The 19,566-nt window shown below is 48.6% G+C and overlaps 2 protein-coding genes and 1 long non-coding RNA gene across 5 annotated transcripts in view; 2 read left to right on the top strand and 1 right to left on the bottom strand.

The window, feature by feature from the left end:
* LOC116948852 (uncharacterized) overlaps positions 1-10,406 on the top strand; it is a 31,065-nt gene extending 20,659 nt beyond the window's left edge. The window contains exons 2-3 of the long non-coding RNA XR_004403861.2: positions 3,717-3,846; positions 6,228-10,406. This is a non-coding gene — a long non-coding RNA (uncharacterized LOC116948852). The remainder of the gene's footprint in view (positions 1-3,716; positions 3,847-6,227) is intronic.
* TMEM53 (transmembrane protein 53) lies at positions 8,127-13,882 on the bottom strand. Of its 2 annotated transcripts, none has more exons than XM_076071826.1 (4): positions 13,332-13,882; positions 10,509-10,615; positions 9,777-10,148; positions 8,127-9,403 (listed from the first exon to the last, which is right to left on the bottom strand). In XM_076071826.1, exons 1-4 carry the CDS (start codon positions 13,579-13,581, stop codon positions 8,966-8,968), a joined length of 1,167 nt encoding a protein of 388 aa, XP_075927941.1. In that variant the 5' UTR covers positions 13,582-13,882; the 3' UTR covers positions 8,127-8,965. The 2 variants fall into 2 exon arrangements, with proteins under 2 accessions (XP_075927941.1, XP_032821907.2); XM_032966016.2 differs by having other exon boundaries at positions 13,378-13,476.
* Positions 13,883-17,155: 3,273 nt separating this feature from the next.
* Positions 17,156-19,566, top strand: part of IPO13 (importin 13) — a 69,712-nt gene continuing 67,301 nt past the window's right edge. The window contains exon 1 of one of the 2 annotated variants that reach the window (XM_032966015.2): positions 17,156-17,821. In XM_032966015.2, coding sequence (XP_032821906.2) covers positions 17,783-17,821 — 39 coding nt within the window. In that variant the 5' untranslated portion in view covers positions 17,156-17,782. The remainder of the gene's footprint in view (positions 17,822-19,566) is intronic. The other variant, XM_032966014.2, reaches the window with a different exon arrangement.

The following is a 19,566-nucleotide window of genomic DNA, read 5'->3' as shown; positions in this document are numbered from 1 at the left end:
GTCACGGCGCACATCTGTGCCATGACGTCACCTTCATCCCGCAACGATGAGCCGAGTTCGTGCGCGCTGACGTCACGCCTCCCACCCCCCGCACCCCCCCATCTCGGCCGTGGATCCTGCGCAATTCGAGGGGAGTGCTATCATAACTCCATCAAATGTTCTAAAAAAAACGTTTTGCTGGCTGGAGGGATGGACAGACGGTCGCGTCCACAGGGCGTGCGGGCTGCTTGTAGAGTTTAAAAATAGCGTTTTTCCATTAAAACCTCTGGTAACACATTCTGTTGGGCCACTATTGTGGCCCTGTAGTCTATATTGTAGGGACGATGTATTTATTGATTTGCCTGCTTCTGTTCAATAGAGAAAAGGCAGGCAGCTTCGGCTTGAGCAAGGTCAGAGATTCAGAAGCACGGATTCTCAGTGGACGGACATTCCAGGCAACAGCGGTCGCATGAAGAAGAATTGACCTCTCAGTGAGCGAAGGTTGACCGTGTCCTTCAATTGAAGGCCTTGGCTGCTGGAGTGCGGAGTATGTGAATGAGAGCGGAGTGAGGTGAGCGGAGAGAGGTTTTAGAGAGCGTGGGGAAGAGTATCGCGAAATGAGAGAAGATGCATAGGAGAGTGCGCGGTTGGAAGGTAGAGAGAGATGGGGAGCGACAGGTTGGAGCGTTCGTACGGAGGGAAGCAAAGCGAGATGAGAGGGGAGAGGTAGGCAGTGGTGACTTCCACGTGATATCTTGCAGACAGTGAGGGCGATATTGCAATCTATCCGGCGTTGAATGCCACACGTGCTGACTGCGTCAAGAGGGCAGCAGCATATACACCTCACTCGCCCCGCATTACGACTACGACCCCTTCCCGTGGTCCCCACCCTTACTTACCTTACTTACCCGCTGCGCGAACCTCACTTCTCTCTTTCACCCCACACACCGGTAACGTTCGCATTGTCGCGACGCGTAGGATGAGAGACGTAAATAATCGGCCGTGCGTCACGACCCCCGAAGGTGTTGACGCTGGCGAGGGCCACGTCATGAAGGAGTCATTTACAGTCGGAACTCTTTGCGTTAAGCAGTGCAAACCCCGTCTCCTGTGAAGATGACATCCCGAAACCACTTTTGAGAATCCTTCGATTGCCGCACAGCCACAAATTCTCACATGCATTCGTTTCAAGGCGTCCGGTGTAAAGCAAACGTGATCATCCTCAAGAGACAGAATAGGCAGCAAAAAACCCCAGAAGCTTGATTTATTTTCAACTTTAATTTTTTTAACAGCCTTTGGAGACTGGATTAAGACGATACAACTCAATACACTTGAGAACCCAGCCGAATTGAGAGCATCTGAAACCCGGATTCCAATCCAGGATCTCGGCAGTGCCGGCTCTCAGTGGTCTGTCATGACCAACGCGGTGAACCATCAGGAGGCGAGAGGAGCGTCCATGTCCGAGCCCCCCCCCCTCCCCATCTACTGCACACGATGTGTGAAGCAGTCACGGTTTGCACTTGCGGTACAGAAAATAAAAACTCCTCTAGCTTTGGGATGGAGGGCGGCAACGTCGGGCCTCAGCGCGACGGCGATTCCCTGTAAATCCTCATCACACAACTCCTCGTGATTCTGATAAAGCCATCGGCTCCGTGGAAACAAGTGAATGGGATGCGTAGCGCATTTACGACTTCCCATTGATTCCACTGCATCCCTCCCAGAGCCGCGCAGAGCTGGGACGGAGAGGCAGGGATGTAGGGGCTTCCGGGGGTGGGGGGGGGGCGGGCTGTGCCCCTCTCGGTATCGTTCAAAGATTGTCTGTAGGAGTGGGGGTCTCCAGGGTTCGTGCTCTCCTAATGAACAAGAGCGATCTCGAGCCAGCCCAACAAGCTTCTTGAATGGGTGGTTGAAGATGGCCTTAAACTCGGGGATCAAAGATTGCAGTTTGCAGTTCCAGAACGTGGGTTTGTGCACACGTGTGTATGGATATTGCGTGGACTATCCGCCCGTATTGGGATCACGCACTCTGGATTCCTCTCACGTGCCAAACAACCCGAACGTGGAATTTGGTCAAACGTGCCAAAGCAGCAGGGCCGTCTCAAATAATGTCCTGGCACCCAATCAGATTTTCACGGACAAATTCGACGACAAGTTAAAGAGGAGAGCCGAGGGGCCAACACCAGGTAATGCTACCACACCTCACCATCGCTTCCTTCTGACAGTTCCTGCAACAGGTGCTGCACCGAACCTCCGAGTAGCGGTGTCGTAGCGTGGTTGTTATGGGTCCTGATGCAACGAATTACAGTCAATGGGTCGCTTTGTCCTCCTTAGCCCTCTCCGCACAAATTACACCTTGCGCCTTCAATTTGGGCGGCAGGGTGGCGGAGTGGTGACGCTTGTGCCTCACAGTAAGTAGCACCTGGGTTCAATTCCGGGCGTTTATTAATGTGTGGCGTTTATTAATGTTCTCCGCATGCTCTGCATGGGTTGCATCTGGGATCTCCTGGTTCCTTCCACGGAACAACAAGAAAACAACCCACTTGAAATATAACCGAGATTGGCCAAACATGCCAATGATTAAAAAAAATACCCGGACATTACTTAATTGGGATGACGCATAAGAACGTCACCCGCTTGCGCGAGAAACACATTTTACGACTCATTGAGGCTTTCCTGGGTAAACACGCGTAAATCAAAAGATAAATAAATCAACATTGCCGTGTTTGGCCGCTTGGTGATTTTGACCTTTGGGCCTGTGCTTAGCAACCACGACAACTATATACAGTGTGTGTATATATATAATGTGTATATATATCACGTGGTCGCCCCCCACCCCTACCTTGGTGTCTCAGTTGCCTGTCCTCGCATCGTCGGGGGCTCGGCTGAGCGATGTTACCTATCTGAAGCCGCCGGCGCGCCCACGGCCGTACATGGGGAGTATACATGTACCGCATGTACCGCATGTACCGTACGTAGCGTTGTCTTTCACACCGTACGTAGCCAACCGTGCTCAGCGGAGGTGCGGGGGAAGGACAACACACGTTACACAATTCACGCTGTGTGAGCCCCCCCCCACCGACGTCTTCAAACTAAACCAAAAGTATTACACCTGACACCGTTGTGTCGAAGCGCGGGGCCCCCACTTCTTTGTGAGGTTCCCCGCTCCATCAGTATCAATTCCACCTCGTCACGTTCATCACCACGTCATTATTGTCACCACCGCCTCTTCGTGTTCATCGCTACCTCACCACTCACGGTCATCCTCACCTCGTCAGATTCAATATCGACCCATCAGGACCATCGCCACCTAGTCAGGTTTATCAACATCTCATCTGCATCATCATATCTTCATCACCACCACCATCATCACCTCGTCAGGGTTCTGGCGAGTCCGCCAACTAATGTCCACCTTTCCCGTGTGACACAAACCACAGTGTCGTTATCACTTGGCACCACGAGGAGGCGATGGTTATTGTGCTACACTCGCACACACATCTTGATACGCGCATGCTTTGATTTCGTTCGTGGTATATAACACGTTGCGTTTAAAATCATAAAACAACAGTCCCATAATTCGATGTTTTTTTTTTATATCGCAGTGACTCAATTTGTTCCCCTAAATCAGCCCGGCAATATGTTACGGGGTCACGATGTCGTGCCACCCCCCCTCCACCCCCCTTGCTGAGCTCGGTGTCATATCATTGATCAGTCCTCGCGAGTAATCTCTGCGCAATGTGCAGGCAGACCGGGCGGCTGCGGCGATCTCTGTGGCCTGCCGTGTCGGGTCGAGAGCAACTCGAGCCACGGGCGTCACCGTCGACGACCGTAATGTCCGGAGACGAAAATACGTTGGGAGAAGCATCACGCTTGGTGAGATCCTTTACCCATAATAGTTTTGATCTCCAGTCTAAAATCACAGCCGCCGCGGGGAATGTTTTTTTTTGGTATTTCGTCTACGTATTGCCGTCGTCGTGCTCGCGTCATAAATTCAAAGCTCGGATAGTGAGCGAGTGGGGGGTGGTGACGTCAGCCAATTAGTGAAAGTGGCGGAGCGACGATGATGGGCCGCTTGGTGAGAGACCCGTTCTGTCATAAGGTGGCCGTGTCAAAGCTTGCGGGCTCTGGGTACGCCACACAAAGGTTGGCTTCTCCGCAGCATCCTTCACGTGGGGGCAAACTCATCAAAGAGCCATTTGGCAAGTCAAATCCAGCTCAAAAAATAAGCCAGGCTGAAACTAATTTGGTTTCATAAATTTATTTAAAGGATTTCAAGTTACCAGTATTTCTGATTCGAAAGCATAACAACCAAGGTCCCTCAACTCCTTCCTGTATTTACATGACTTACTGGGACCAACACAGTGTCAGCAGTCAGTGATCTGAAATGGGCAACTTGGAGCACAAGGTGTCAACAGTTTATGTAAATATGAAGGTCCAGAAGCATGAAGGGCCACCATAAGTGGCATAAATGTTTAATCACGTCTGAATTAAACGGGATGCCAGTGCAGTGATTTAAGATCCGCGGTAATGTGTTGTGAGCACCGTGTGCTGAGTGATCACTCCGCTTGCTGTGTTTTGACCCAGTGACTTTAGAATCAGGATGTCCAGCGAACAAAGCATTCCGTACATCTCAACCGAGAAAAAAATAAAAATGATGAGCCGACATCTCAGAATATTAGCTAGAATAGACCACAATTTGGCACTGTTCTTCAAATTTTATATTTCTTTTTTACATATAACAGAGCTAATGTGGGTCAATGAACACAGTTCTGAATTCAGTGTCATTTTCGAGTTGTTCGCAGTGCTTGATGGAGTCAGTAAGATTACCTTCAAAGGAGATTTCAGTTTCGAGGGATTTGAATAAACTGTGTCTGAATCCCACTAAGTCTTATTAGCATTTATCTTTGGATAATTTACAGCCGTCCATGAATAACTTTCACTCGGGCATTGCGATATGATAGATACCGCCAACTCCAATTTAATAATTAAAAAAACGTACACTTGAGTAGATTATCTGCATGACAGTGGAATTCAAAGTTATACGTGTTGTAAATTGATCCAAGGGGAAGCGTATGGGCACTGAAGAGCTGCAACCAACGAGTAAGTCGCGTCTCAGATGAACTGACCCAAAAAGACATTGGCGTTGGTGTACTAAATAGGAATAAAAACCACTCTGAAGTGATGCCTGTGCAGTCTAATTAGATCCCATGGCTCACGGTATCAAACGCAGCAGACATATCAAGAAACGCTGAAATGGACTATTATTCATTACCAGCAAAAAACAGAGATCATTACCCGACTGAATCAGGCAGCCTCAGGACTGTGACCTGGGTGATAGCCAGGCAGAAACCATCCTCATAACCCATTTCAACAAGTGATCTTGAAAATAAGTTGCCATAACTTTTTCAATCAATTTCGCAAGAAAATTCAAATGAGGGGGAAAAAAGGCTTAGAATGTCCATTATCATGTGCGGAACATGATACATCCCTTCACAAGTGGTTTCACTTCAACCAATTGTAAGGCAAAAGGGAACCCTTCCAGATTAAAGAGTTAAAAATCTGAATTAAAATATAACTCAAACAGGAAGGCATTCTCTGATAAGCTAGGTAGGCCAATAATTCAATTATGGATGTTCAGATAAAGGTTTGTCATCACAGCCTTAATCTCTGCCTTTGTCGTAATGTAAAATTACTTAAAACTAGTGCTTTCATACATTTAAATATCACAAGTCTGGAGAAGAATGAACATCAGCGACACTTGCATCAGAGTGCAGCTGGGCTCCAATTCTGTCTTTTTTTTTATCAGTGATACATTTCTAACATTTCTCACATCTATCACAGCTTTGATGTCCCCACGCAGGTCGTGAAGTTTGTCCGCCTGCTGTAGAGTGAAGGTGGCGTGAGCTCACTCACCGGCCCGTTGGTCCACACCGTCTCTCGAGTTAACATACAGTCTCTCCCCGTTAGTTTTTCGTGATCCATCGGACTCATTGCCCGGACAGTGTGAACGCACGTGATTCTCAACCGTAACTCATTATTTATATACGTCTTACCAACATTTAACGTTTTATTTGAAAATGTACATTGTCTGGTTTTTTTTGTACCTGTTTCATGCGAGCATCTCTTAAATGGAAATTAAATTGAATGAATATACACACCAGACGATTAACTCGATTATAACTGTAACGCAAGAGCGTCTTCCCTAACACCGCCAACAAGAGGAAACTGCAATGGTATGGCCGTGTCATCAGCAGCAGCGGCGTGAGCAGCCTCCAGGAAACGGAACTTCATTCAGGGGAGCGATCGACGCATGAAGGAAATAGAGCAAGACCAAAGAAGGCCTGATTTGGAAAACGTCAAGCAGTGGACCGGAGCAACGCTACCCAACCTGTTGCTCCACAGGTCACAAGACTGCGTCTGTCGGAGGAGGTGGACTGGCCGAACCATCCTGAAGGGGGCGCTCCCGATGACCGAATCGGTCACGGGAAGAGTTTCAGTGTTCTTCACTACCCTTTCATCGGGTGGGGGGCAATTTCGCCGATAAGACATCATCCGTGTGAGGGCCGCCACATATTTGAAACCATTGGGGGGTTTTACAGCAGCACGATGATGATGATGGTGGTGTTTTCACTTTGTGTATTTCCGTGGGCCTGCACGTCAGGGGCCGCCCTAAATGCCACCAGGGTCCTCCAGTAGCCCTCGGCCCTTGCAATGAAGAACACTGGTTGATACAAATATTTCTGTTCTGAATAGCTTGATATTTGGACCCTGTATGCTGACGTTGTTCACCTTGTATCACGTGTGCACTACGTTGCTATCGCGATACGGGTCTTTGTTGAACAAAAATAAATAGACTTTTACACTCCAAAATAACGTTCAGGCAAATCGTCCGAAAAACTTTAAAAATCAAGCAAATAGTTTGGCGATGCTGTGTTGAAAGTGGTGCACAGGCAAACTACCCTTGCTCTGCAGAAGGGTCATTGCCCAAACATCGCCTATTATATACAGGGTGCTTCAATTTGTTTAACACTTATATGGGACTATCGTTTTTAATGGAAAAGAACAGATAATACACTGTATAACATGATAACAAATGTATGTTAATAGCTTCAAAAAGTCAGAGTCTCCAATCGTTCGCCATCATTGTCAGGAAGTGCCTGGAATCTTCTCCAGGTGGTCTCCAGAGCCCGGAGGAACATTTCTTGTGGTGTTGTTGCAAATTCTCGGAAGTGTTCACATTTTTTTAAGCACCCTGTATTTTTCGCCAATGATGAGTGTGTTGTATTTTACAAACAAATGTTTCACACCGTTGAGCAACAACTCAAACTCCAGGTATAGACTGCCTTAACGTCTCACGTCTACTGCCTGCTAATTTACACAGTAGCCGTTCAGACTGCCTGAAATTTCGAAAGGTCTGCGTGGATTCTTTTTTTTAGCTGTCCCTCAACTGCCTGAAATGTCGTCACGCGTAGTCTCAATGGCCCTCAGCTATAGTTAAATAAATACTTCCTACTTGTGTTACCACTGGGGCACCAGATAACCAGGCCTTTGCCTGTCAACCTGTCTGTGTATGTGATGCTACATCCCCGTGTCCATCTCCTTGGTCCCGTGTCCCCAATATCCACGCCCATAGTTTCGCATCTTCATGGCATGTGCCCATGTGTCTGTGGCCCCAACATTCCCATGTCCCCAAATCCCCTTGTCCCCCACCCCACATGTTCCCACGTCCTTGCTCCGTGTCCCACAAAGCCACGCACGCCCATTCCCTCCCTCTCTTTTACTCGGGCCATATTGGACACGTAAGTGGCGAAGTCGGTGACTACGCGCGCCCTCCATCAAAAATGGGTCAACACAGCGGTCGATAACCCATTCCGTCACAGTGGCTCGCGTGTGGCCAGTGACGCCTCTGTGAACTCTCATAAATGGCGCTTGCCCCGAGTAGGAATTTTAAAAAATCGCGTTGATGCACTGTGCACACATTAGCTGCTCTGCTGTGCCCCCTGCTGACAAAGCTTTGTGCACAACATTTTACAGCGATTAGGCCACACGGAAACCGTGTTCACGGCTTAACATTGACACCACATATTCCGTTACAAAAAAAGTTGAAAACCCTTTAGTTAAAAAAACCTACATTTTAGAAATTACGTACAGTGTTTGCTATCCATTATAATTTTTTATTGGAGTACCATATATACAGAAAATCCGGAATGAAAAGCATGGTCACCATGAAGGCATGGCAGCTGTGATGGGGTCAAGAAAGAGAAAGCAATTTTCCCCGGGCCAATATATTTGTACACATTTCACAGTTATTTTTAGAGCTGAATTTTAAAATCTAATTCAAGATTTGTTTGTCAAAACGTTGCAAAATTTGTAAAATTTACATCAAAAGCAAGCAAAATTACACATCAGACATCAATAACACATATTGCACAGCAATTATTGTTACAAACGAATAGATCCACATTTGCAAAGTGTTACCAGTTATTAAAAATCTAACCTATTATAAAAAATTGCAATTACGCAGCAAACAGTTTAAAATACAACTGTTAGTTTGACAGTACCCAATCAAGTTTTAGGATTTATGTAAAACTAGAACTTTTATTAAAAATTAAAATCATCAGAACACATTGGGGCAAGCCAGCATTTTATTAAATAAGCAAGAAGAGTGCAATCACCATCGGTCGACAATTTCTCTACAATTGCAGATGATTTCAGTAGCCAACAATGAAGCAAGGCATCGGCAGGGAGTCATTGTTGCCTACTTAAGCCTGCTGCGATTACAGATACATTCGGAGAGATGTCTACGATCTCCTTGTTCTCGTGTAAATGTCATCAAATAAAATGCTGCCTTGTCACAATTTTCTGTGATGAGTGTTTACAGCCCAGCTACCCTATATGCATTAATATTTCACCGTTTTTCTGGAAACGATCTCAACACTCAAGAGAAAAACGCCGATACAAGCTTCTACACCACATTCTCCATCCCGATGGGCTAGGGGAACGAGGGCCTTTCCTCCTTTGCGAGCCAAACGGCCCCTTTCCTCCGCCTGGCACCACCCTCGTCGATGGCATCGGCAGCTTCTTCCCCATGTCCGTCCGAGTCCTCGGCCTTCGTGGAACTGTCGCTCGTTTCCACCTCATCCTCCTCCTCCGCCACGTCGCCCGGCAGACACTCGCGCAAGAACGCCACGCAGCGAGCGGTGTACTCCTCGGGGAACGCGCGGAAGTGCGACACGTGCTCGGACGTTACGAAGTCGTGGCAGCGCACACGCACGCCCGTGGTGCGCCGCTCCTCGGCGATTCGGCACACGTCGCGCCACGGCACGATGCTGTCGGCCTGCGAGTACAAGTAGAGCTCCGGCCAGCGCCAGCGGCCACGCACCAGCACCTTGTAGGTCGACTTGACGAGTCCCAGCGGGATGGCGAAGAACTGCGAGTTAAGAGTGACGGGACCGGAGTGGCGTTACGAAATGACAAAACGCCTTGCAATTAATAAACATAAGTATGATCGTTCTGTATGCAATTCTTTCACTGATAGCATTTGTATCTTGCGCTTTCCTATATTTGGTAGCAATCGTTCTTCCAATACACATGTCCGTGATTATGCTCCCAGTGCAAGGTTAATGTGTGTCCTGGAAACGTGTGGACATACGAATTGTGCATTCAAGTATTGGCTTGTGATTTTTTTTATTTTATATTGCTTTTCATATTTTAAGTATATAGGATCACCCCACCGCTGAACGAGCCCCATATTTCGAGGACACCGGCGCACGTCTGTGATGCCCTGCCTCTCCCATCGGCACCTTCAGGAAGAGCACAACGATCATGTAGAGGAGCAGCGCGAGGAGGCGCATCGCCGTGTTGGTCCTCGTCTTGAGAATGGTGTTGAGCGCACGCGTGAGGCCCCTCACGTGGCGATCGCTGGGCGCGCTATCGAAGACGGCGCCCACGACTTGCACCGTGTGGCCCCGCGCTGCTATCTCCTGAGCTAGTCGGCGGTACAGCATCGCGCCGCCATTGCTGAACACGTGCATGAGCACGGGCTGCCCCTCCACGCCGTAGTCGGCCAGCAGCTCCAGCAGCTGGCACGCCACCACACGCAGGCGTTCGCCACCCAGCGGGTCGCTCAGGAACACATCGCGCAGCGCTGCCGTGTAGCGAACCGTGATGCAGCCCTGGCATGCCGCATTAAAAGCATCGTAGGTATTAATCACTTACTCATGCAACAGTTAAACTACCCCCCCACCACCCCCTGTGCATTGTGATCACATGAATTGTCTCGACTCGGGGTCACGATTCGAGGATTTGTTTTTGTTGTCCAATTTGTACTGCAGTGGTTATTCATTGTCTTCGTCGTGTGTGTGGTTTTGTTCATTACATAAGTCACCACTCCCACCTGGATGTATGAGTATAAAGATAATAATTCATTTGTATCGATGGTTCATAGTGACACTTAAAAGTTGTTGTGATCACTTTCACCGTCTGGCCAGGAATCTGCTGGGCTCTGTGATGGTGCCCAGCCACTGTGGACAGACCTGCTGCTGGTAAATGCTGCTGTACTTGGCCAAGTGCTTGTCCCGGCAGCCAGCCCAACCAAGCAGGAACACCACCGGCTCTTCACTGGGCCCCGTAGACCATCCCGCTGTGAGACCAATGTCAAGGTCAAAAGACGTGAAACTACGACATGGACTATTTTTTTCAAAATTACGTTTCACTCAAATTAGATATATTGCCAGTCAAAAAATATTCAGTTGTAAAAAAAATCCATGCAAACCAGATTGAAGCAGGAATTATATTTCCAGATACTTGTTTTGTCGTATTTTCCCATAACTTTATTACAAATGTGTTTTTGGCATCGTAGCATGAAACTAAATGTCTGCTCTGTACCTTCACAGTGCAGTTAATCAACCCCATGTTTAAGGACAGCCCGCAGAAAGATATATCACACAGCTACTTCTGATAACCTGTCAAGTGACCTCCGATACACACTAGGGGGCACTGCACATACCCATGTGCTCCCTATCAAGAAATGTTTGTTGGATGGCAGTCAAACCAATTTTGTAAAATTCTCAGAACAAGAATTTTTGGCGAATTAAGTAAAATCCCAAATGCAACGTCATATTTTTTGTGCAGTCATTATCATCATAGTGAGACCATCGACTCACTAATCATAACTTGCTGAAACCCAGATTAAAACAAGCGGTGCTACTTCACTGCTCTGACCTCTGGGTCACTTGGCAACCTCCCAAGTCCCATATATTGGAAACATTTCAAAACTACAGCACATGCCGAGTGAATCGTCGAATAATACTTCCCGGGCACAAGCAAATGTCCCCGTGGCATTTAACATCTCGACTGCACAACAGATGCCTTCACCTCCTGCCACGAGCCCTTGCCACATACACAACCGGGTCAAGCAAATATCCCGACAGCTCACAGTGTACAGCTTACACAGTGTTGAGGCATTGTTTGGCTCCAGCTCTCCAGTTTGGCTTGCCCACCAGGAGTGGGTGACAAAAGACCTTGTGCAGGCAAACACACTGCAACAAGTGGTTGTTTGCAGTGTTCGTTGAGTCGTAATTGAATGGAAGCGAAGGCGCACTCTCGGGGGCTGAGCAAATGTGCACTACAATTTTCCTTCGACTGCATTCACCTTTTTTTTTAAACCGAGTTGCTTGCGGATTTCTGAGAAGGATCGCACGCTTTTAAATCACTTACCTTTATCTACGAAACCCAGGAGGTTCAGATTACCGCGCCAACACTGCCGAGATCCAGGATACAGACACGAATATTTGCTGTGATTAAACCAGGGTGTCGAGGGCAAGTGAGTTTATGATCACGGCTTAGTTACTAAAGACTGCACACACACGTCTAAAAAACCCCACTAAATTTGGCTTATTCCTGTTGGAAGGATTAAACAATTATAACACTGTAACACGATTTTTGTTCCTGGGTAGTAAGTGTTATTTTCTAATTGCTTATGCCTCAAAAGTATAGAAAATGGCTATTCCCCACAAATTTTGCATTTGTGACCAGGACTTTACGTGAAGGAATGACACAAATGCACACCACGTTTTCTCATTGAAAATAGGTACATTTCAAAATATCAATGTCCTGGTCACAAAAGCAAAGTTTGTGAGGAATAATAGGCATTTTCTGTACTTTTGAGGCATACGCAATTAGAAAATAACACTTACTACCCAGGAACAAAAAAATGTTTTTGTAACACAGTGGCATGTATAATTGACGTGATAAAACGCTATATAAGACAAAGGGTGTGGATAAAAAAGCATGGTGACCTGACTTCAGAATTAATGATATAAAGCCATCTCCCTGTTTTTTTCCCGACACAAGGTGATGCACTGCTGGCCGTGAGGGTTCTGATTGTAAATATCATCATGTTTTGACATGGCAGGCGACAAAATTGGATGTCCCCTAGCAAGCCCACGCCGTCACTTTCAGACATCTCGGATTACTGCTGCCCCATGACCCACCATCAGCACGGCGGCGTTCTGCCCCGAGGCAGCTTCGGCTTCAATTCTGGGGCTGTCCATGTAATCAAATCTCATTGTTCGGCGACGTCATTTTTTGCCATTGTCACAATTTGTTGGTGATTGGTCATGTTTTTTTTTTAAACTCGTAATTGTAGCGGCCTCTAGTGGCTCGTTTCATTCAACGCTAAATGCCCGCCATTCGCCGATGACGCCGACGTCACCGCGGCGCCTGTGCCAGGCTAGGTGCACTTTTGAAGTCACGTGAAGTGTCGAAGGCTCGCTGACAGGTCACGGGGCAGACCCAGCAGGTGCCATTGGGTTGACCCACTGAGATGACTGGCAAGTGGAACAGCCGTGCCCCGCTAACTACCGTGCCAACTTGCTGTATTTTGTCCGCCCGGCGCGCCGCTCGCTGTTGTGAGCGTCGCTCCTCAGCCCTCCGTTGTTTTTGGAGGTGCGACTGCCTCCAACTGACCGGTCGCATTGGACACAAACAGTGGGAATAAGACGGCATCACCTCCAGGCGCGCGCGCGCGATTCAATGCGTGCCTTTAACCAAAACATTAATCGGGTCGATTAATCGCGTCACTCAACCAGAACCTCACAAATCAAAAATCACCATCATCACACAGGGGGTGGAGGGGGGGGGGGTCTATAAAATAAGTACCACTGTGGGGAGTCAACAGCGAGTGGTCGCCCTATGACGGGACCTTGCACGTTGCCACGACATCGGGGCTTATCGTAATGGCTCACATCGTCAAGCAAAAGTCAATCCACTGCTGGATGAAGGCTGCCACTCATCCGCTACCGCTAAATCCGCTACCGCCGCTGCCACCCATCGCGGTTCCCTGTGAGAATCCGAACCTGTGGCGGGGACACTGTGGCGGGGGGTGAGGGGGAGGAGGTTTACCCGACGACAGCGGCTCGGGGAAGGTGATGTTATAATCCATGTCCTGCCCTGCGCCCTGCACCTCGTCGCCTGCCATGACGCCCGCGCGCCTCGCTCTGCAATTCCCAGCGCGCATAAGGCGGGAGGGCCCAGCCGGGCCACTCTCGGCGGAGGCGCGCGAGCCAATCGCGTGAGAGGATCAGGGACGCCGCGCCCCCCAGCCATCCCTGTGCAGACTGGGAAATACAATGGAGGCTCTTAGCCAATCAGAGCGAGGCTGGGGGGACGGGCAGTTGAGGTTTCTTAGGGTTCGCGAACACGTGCCAAGGTTGGAGACACGAGGGATGGCGTGAGTTGGTATGGGGGGTTGTGACCCCAGAGTGGAGAGGGGTACTTCCCTTGTAGCTGTAATGCGGAGGTCGTATCGTCGGGGCTGTCGTCGTTGAGTGCGTTACATGTACGGTCTTGTGGGCTAACCGGAAAAATGAATCAATCATGAATCATATTGCCAGCGAACATTTATGTCTTAAGTTGTAAACGGCCCTGTTTAAAGTCTAGGCTCAAGACCTTCATCCTATGACTGATTACACTATGTGACACAATTTTTGTTCCTGGGTAGTGAGTGTTATTTAATGATTGCTTATGCCTAAAAAAGTATTATTCCCCACAAACTTTGCTTTTGTGACCAGGACAGTGATATTTTAAAATTTACCTATTTTCAATGAGAAAACGGACGAATTTGTGTCTTTTCGTTCACATAAAGTCAGAAAAAAATAATTAAAATTAACATGTATCTATACTAAAGTTATACAAAAATTACTACAAAAGATGTAGACACCAAGGCGCACTGTATTCCTGTATCCACCTGTCAGAGTACATGTACAGCCCTATTGTGAATCAACTGTATGACGGCCTCCCCACACGATGGCTAAAAGATGTTACACGTGAATTGAGATAATATGTTGGGGACACGCAGAGGCTTTGTAATTAAACGTTTTCTCTAAACAGTGCAGTACTCCCGTTTCTCCATTTTAGTGGGGTACCAGAAAATGTACCCACCTGCGTTATCATTTTCTAAGTAACATCATCGGGTCTTGTTATTATCATTTTTGTTATTTTATTTTTTACCTACGTGACTTTACCCAATAGAACCAGAGTATAAACATCATCAGGTGTTCATATTGACAGACAGAGGGCGCTAATTCACCGGTCATCGTTGACCAGGAGGTATCCCAAAGATACAGATCACCCGTATAGCCTGCACAGACTGATGGGGCAAGTGCTGTTAGCGATCAACTATGAAGGCCGGCACGGTACACGAGGGGGTGGGTGGCCAGCACCACGGCCCGACCGTCTTTGTCTCCCCATTGGCGAAGTTTTACACACCGCACTCTGTACCCGGCTGAGTCGAACTAGGGGGAGGCCCAGGACCGGTTCAGATAATCGTCACCGGTGTTGGCCGTGAGCGGGGATCGAACTCGTGTGCCGACACACATGTAGGTCCTCAGGTGATAGCCTGAGCCTGACGTTTCTAACTGAAATGGGAAGCAGTCTCGGCCCAGATCTACCCAGGAACTATCTCGTTGGCTAAATCCAAACAATTGTTCGCGTCGTAGTGGATAATATTCGTATCAAAATTAATTCGACAATACGCCTCCACGGATCTATCCCTCCACTTAAAAACTAAATATAGTTTTGGTCCATTGGCTTTGCATAAATTGTAACGTCGTACTCAGATTGTAACTGTTGCGGATTTGCTCTCCAACACACCGGTGGGATGTACGAGTAACGAGTTGGCACGTTATGTTTATCTGTTTAATTGGCTGTCGGGTGGTGGCGGGTTTAACGACACATTAATATTTACGCGCTCTAACCCCCCCAAAAAACCTGTATTATGGACATAATACAGGTTATGGACGGCTATATGTATAAACCGTACACACTACTAAATTGTACTCTTTGGTTCTTTCGGTAAAGTCACGGAGGTAGAAAAATAATCGATCACGACGTTTCGATCGCAACACAAGCAATCGTCATCAGGTGGGACAACCACTGCTGTTTTTTCTTGCTGTGGTTGTCCCACCTGATGACGACCGCTTGTGTTGCGATCGAAACGTCGTGATCTATTAATTTTCTACCTACGTGACTTTACCGAAAGAACCAAAGAGTTTCTATTCCTGCAGTCACGAAAGCTTCAAATCAATACTAAATTGTAGTTTGTACGGTTTATACATATAGCCGTATTCCCCGGATTAGAGGGCGCTTGTGAAAGTAAGATGCAGCCCCGAACTTGTGCCCGCTGTCAGTAAAGTTATACTGTACATATATGGTCTCACACACACACACAGCGACCGGATTATAAGACGGACCCCGCTAAGGTTAGCTTTCATATACAGCTGGGGGGTGGCAAACGTGCGTCTTATCAAACAGTGGAGAGGTATTTGCTTTTCACTGCCAGACCTGAAGCATGGAATCTGCCCCCCGATGCATAAATCACCTTGAAATATATATATATTTTTAAAATCTCTTTAATCGCAATGCTTTAAAATTATATTCCATCCTAGCGTATGTGACAGCGAATACGTTCAGGAGCTAATTGCTCACGCGATGACGGATCTTCGGCAGAGAGAGAGGGCCCTTACAGTGTGCCCATTGCATCCGTTGGAGGAGCGCAGACGCCTGGGTTTACTGTGTGGTCTGTAGTTTGGGTGATGATTGAAATGACGAGCGGAGATCAATTCGGCTGCCTCTACTCTCTCTTGCTCGTTCGTGCGAATTGACTGTCACCGATTATTACATTAATTTATGCACAACGTGTTTGTATGAATAATAATGACAATAACCTACGGCTCCTTTGTCAATCCACCGCCAGACGAATGCGTCATGGGCATTGCTTGACAAACCTGCGATTCTACGCATGGGTATACGCATACAAGGCGTGCATCGATTAATCTATTTCCAATGCTTAAGTTACAGGCATCCGTGAGTGTGTAAAATATATTATTTCAGATTCGTGTTATGAACCCGGGACTGCCCGAGTTAGATTCAGTTTCAGTTTCTTTATTTTGGTATAGCCCTGTGAGCCATTCGGTTCTTGAATCGGGTGCAACCACAACAAGCAAAAAAAAACAAAAACACGAACAAGAAAAACATCTTAAAGTGACTGTGTGATTCCCGGACACGGCTTTCATTAAGTGGCGAGTCATATGCGCATCAGTTCCGATGCACCCTCCTTTAAACAGCCGCGGTAACCAGCGTGGGGAAGTATGGTCAACACAAGCTCCTGACTTCAGGAGTAAATTGACAGTGCTGCACACGAGTATTATTATTATTATTACTGTGCAATGACCCCTGCAGCCACTAGAGGCTGTTGCATCAACTACAGGGGACAACGAAAAACAATCTCCAGCACGTCAGAGTAGTATTTAAATCGCAACTTAATTTTGTGACAACCGATTCCTTAGACGCACATGGCTAATCGAACCGAAACCGTAATCGGTATAGTCATCGATTAATTGAAAGTCGGGTACCCCAGCTGTGATCTTCATTTGGTAAATACATTTCACCGATAATCTGTAGACTGTAATCTATCAGTCGAAAAATCACATGTCCCAGCTGTGGTGTTATTCCATTTCGGCCCAGAAATCGAATTAATAATCGGTAGAATAATCGATTACATGAAAGGCGTTTGGCCCCCGCTGTGTCCTTCAATTGGTAGAGAAATCGAACCTATAATCGGTAGAATAATCGATAGCTTGAATACGCTAATCGAAAACCGCACGCCAGCAACCACGACCCCCACCCCCATGCAGTTGAACCCGATGCAGTGGGATCCGGTTCCCGGTTCCCGACGCTGCTGCTGTTGGCGGCGTCGCTCTCCGGGACCCGGCTCTGAGGACCGGGACTGTCGGAGCCGCGGAGCAGCAGAAGCAGCAGCAGCACCACCACCACCGCACGCAGCTGCCGGCGCCTCCGCTTAACCCAGCGACAGATTGCTTTGTGTTTTGTTTTAATACTAACGAGAGATCTAGAGACGATAGAGAGAGAGAGAGAGCTTCGGGCGGGCGGGCGTGCGTGAGAGGAGAGTTGAAAGGCGAGCGCGTGAGAAGAGCGAGCGGAGAGGCGGTCGGGGCACGAATCTCGCGGCTTCGGCCTAAGGCGCCGGGCTGTGTGATGCAGCGCGGAGTGGGGGCGCCCCGGTCTCTCTTGCTCCGCCTGCCCAAGTCACGGTGGCCTTCGTCAGTGGAGTCATTGTTAGCGTAGATATATATTTTTTTGAGGGGGGGTGGGGGGTAAGTGTGTTGTTGTTGTTGCTCGCGTGTTAGCAGTGTCGTAGAGATCAGCTAGAGCGGCTGTCGCTGACATCGTAGAAGCGGCCAAGGCGGCGGCGGCGGCTGCTGCGCCTCCTCCTCCTCCTGCCCGGGCCATGGACGCGGAGGTGTTCACTGCGGATACCGTGGAGAAGGTTGGGACGCGGCCTCTCTACAGCTCCCCAGCCTCCATCCCTCCCCAGCCTCCATCCCTCCCCAGCCTCTCTACAGCTCCCCAGCCTCCATCCCTCCCCAGCCTCCATCCTTCCCCAGCCTACATCCCTCCCCAGCCTCCAACCCTCCCCAGCCTCCATCCCTCCCCAGTCTCCATCCCTCCCCAGCCTCCATCCCTCCCCAGCCTCCATCCCTCCCCAGCCGCTATCCCCACCCACACCGCTATCCCCATCTCTCTTCCAGCAAAGCCTTCCATAACCTTAATAACTTCCATCTCATCTCACTCCCTACATCCCTCTGTACCACCTAAACACTCCCCCCCCTCCCCCCTTCTTTATAGCACTCCCCAGCATCAATCGCCATATCTTGCCTCTCTATGACACCCCATCATCACTCCATCACTGTCTCACCAAACTATGCGTCTCCCGTGGCATACAGCCATTCGGCCATCGCTCACTACAGCACTGCCTTCACCCCTCCGTAACCTTCATTGCCTCCATCATCTCTCTCGCTACACTCCCTCTGTCTCTGATATCCACTCCTCCCCTCCGTCTCTCCCAGCACCACCCTCTCCATCCCTGCATATCCCCCCTCCATCCTTCCCCTCCCAGACCTTCGATTCTTCAGTGCTGCCTTCTTTAGCTTCATCCCTACTCCCAAGTACGCATGTCTGCTGCGTCCTTTCATAGTCTCCAGCGCTCCCTCCATTCACCATTCCCGGTTCCATCCCTCCTGATCATCCCTCTGTCAATTAATCCCTCTTGCACGAACGATGATTTCCGAGCCTCCGTCCCTCCTTACAGCTTTCCCGGGCATCCACCCTTCCTTCCATCCACCCTTCCTTCCATCCACCCTTCCTTCCATCCACCCTTCCTTCCATCACTCCCTACGGCACCTCCCAGCGTTCCTCCACATTTCCCTACATCGCTCGCTACGGCACTCCCTGTATCCCCTCCTCCTTAATCTCTATTCCTCTTCAAGCACCATCTGCCATTCCATCCCTGATGACCCCCCACCACCTCTCTGCATCACTCTTAAGATGCAGCCTCCCCACACTCCCGACCCTCCTTACTTATTTAACATCCATCGCTAACGTTGTTTCCTGCTGGCCTCCGTGCATCTTCTCCTTCAGCTCTACAGTAATCACCATCCATTCTTCACTAACTCTCAGCCCTTGTCCCAACCCTCATTATATCCCCATTGACAACCATCATCCAGCCCTCACCATTCTCTATGCGTTCTATTCTGAACGTCAATCCTCGCATCTTTTCAAGTCTCCATACACCCCACTCTTCACAGCCACTGCCTCTGTGTCTGACCGCCTTGTCAATGTGTATGCGCCTGTATAACGCTAGGTACCGATCTAGATGCCTCTTGTTAACCTGTCTGCCTGCCTAACACTTCGTAACTATCATACGCCCTCATCTGTCTTACTGATAGTCATTCTCCTATCTGCATGTACTCCCTCCTCGTCCACTTTGCTTAATTTGCATAAAGCTCCACACACATACACTCGTCTCCTTGTTAGATTTACGGTATGTTAGTGAACACCTCTTAAGGCCAGCATACAGCATGAGTAGTGTGCCCGCATGATACATTACCTGCCTGCGTTTGCCTCAACAGTGCGGTGCTGTTTGCACCCTGCACCAAGTACTAATTTAAGGCTGCATTGACCTAGAGGGGAGGCCCAAGTTAGGTTCAGATACCACTTTCCATCAATGCCATT

This window comes from Petromyzon marinus, chromosome 35 (assembly GCF_048934315.1).
Source record: "Petromyzon marinus isolate PM22_M1 ecotype Great Lakes invasive population chromosome 35, UKy_Petmar_22M1.pri1.0, whole genome shotgun sequence".
Lineage (NCBI taxonomy): Eukaryota > Metazoa > Chordata > Hyperoartia > Petromyzontiformes > Petromyzontidae > Petromyzon > Petromyzon marinus.
The sequence above is the reverse complement of the archived record's forward strand: the minus strand, read 5'-3'. Positions and strand labels throughout refer to the sequence as shown.

What these genes read in the sequence shown, in the direction of transcription:
- TMEM53 (XM_076071826.1), bottom strand. Translation starts at nt 13,581, where the DNA reads ATGGCTGGGGGGCGCGGCGTCCCTGATCCTCTCACGCGATTGGCTCGC. An exon ending in GCAGCATTTACCAGCAGCAG is followed by an intron (nt 10,149 to 10,508) that starts GTCTGTCCACAG and finishes GCGGCATGCCAG; the next exon opens with GGCTGCATCACGGTTCGCTA. An exon ending in TCGTTGTGCTCTTCCTGAAG is followed by an intron (nt 9,404 to 9,776) that starts GTGCCGATGGGA and finishes CTTAACTCGCAG; the next exon opens with TTCTTCGCCATCCCGCTGGG.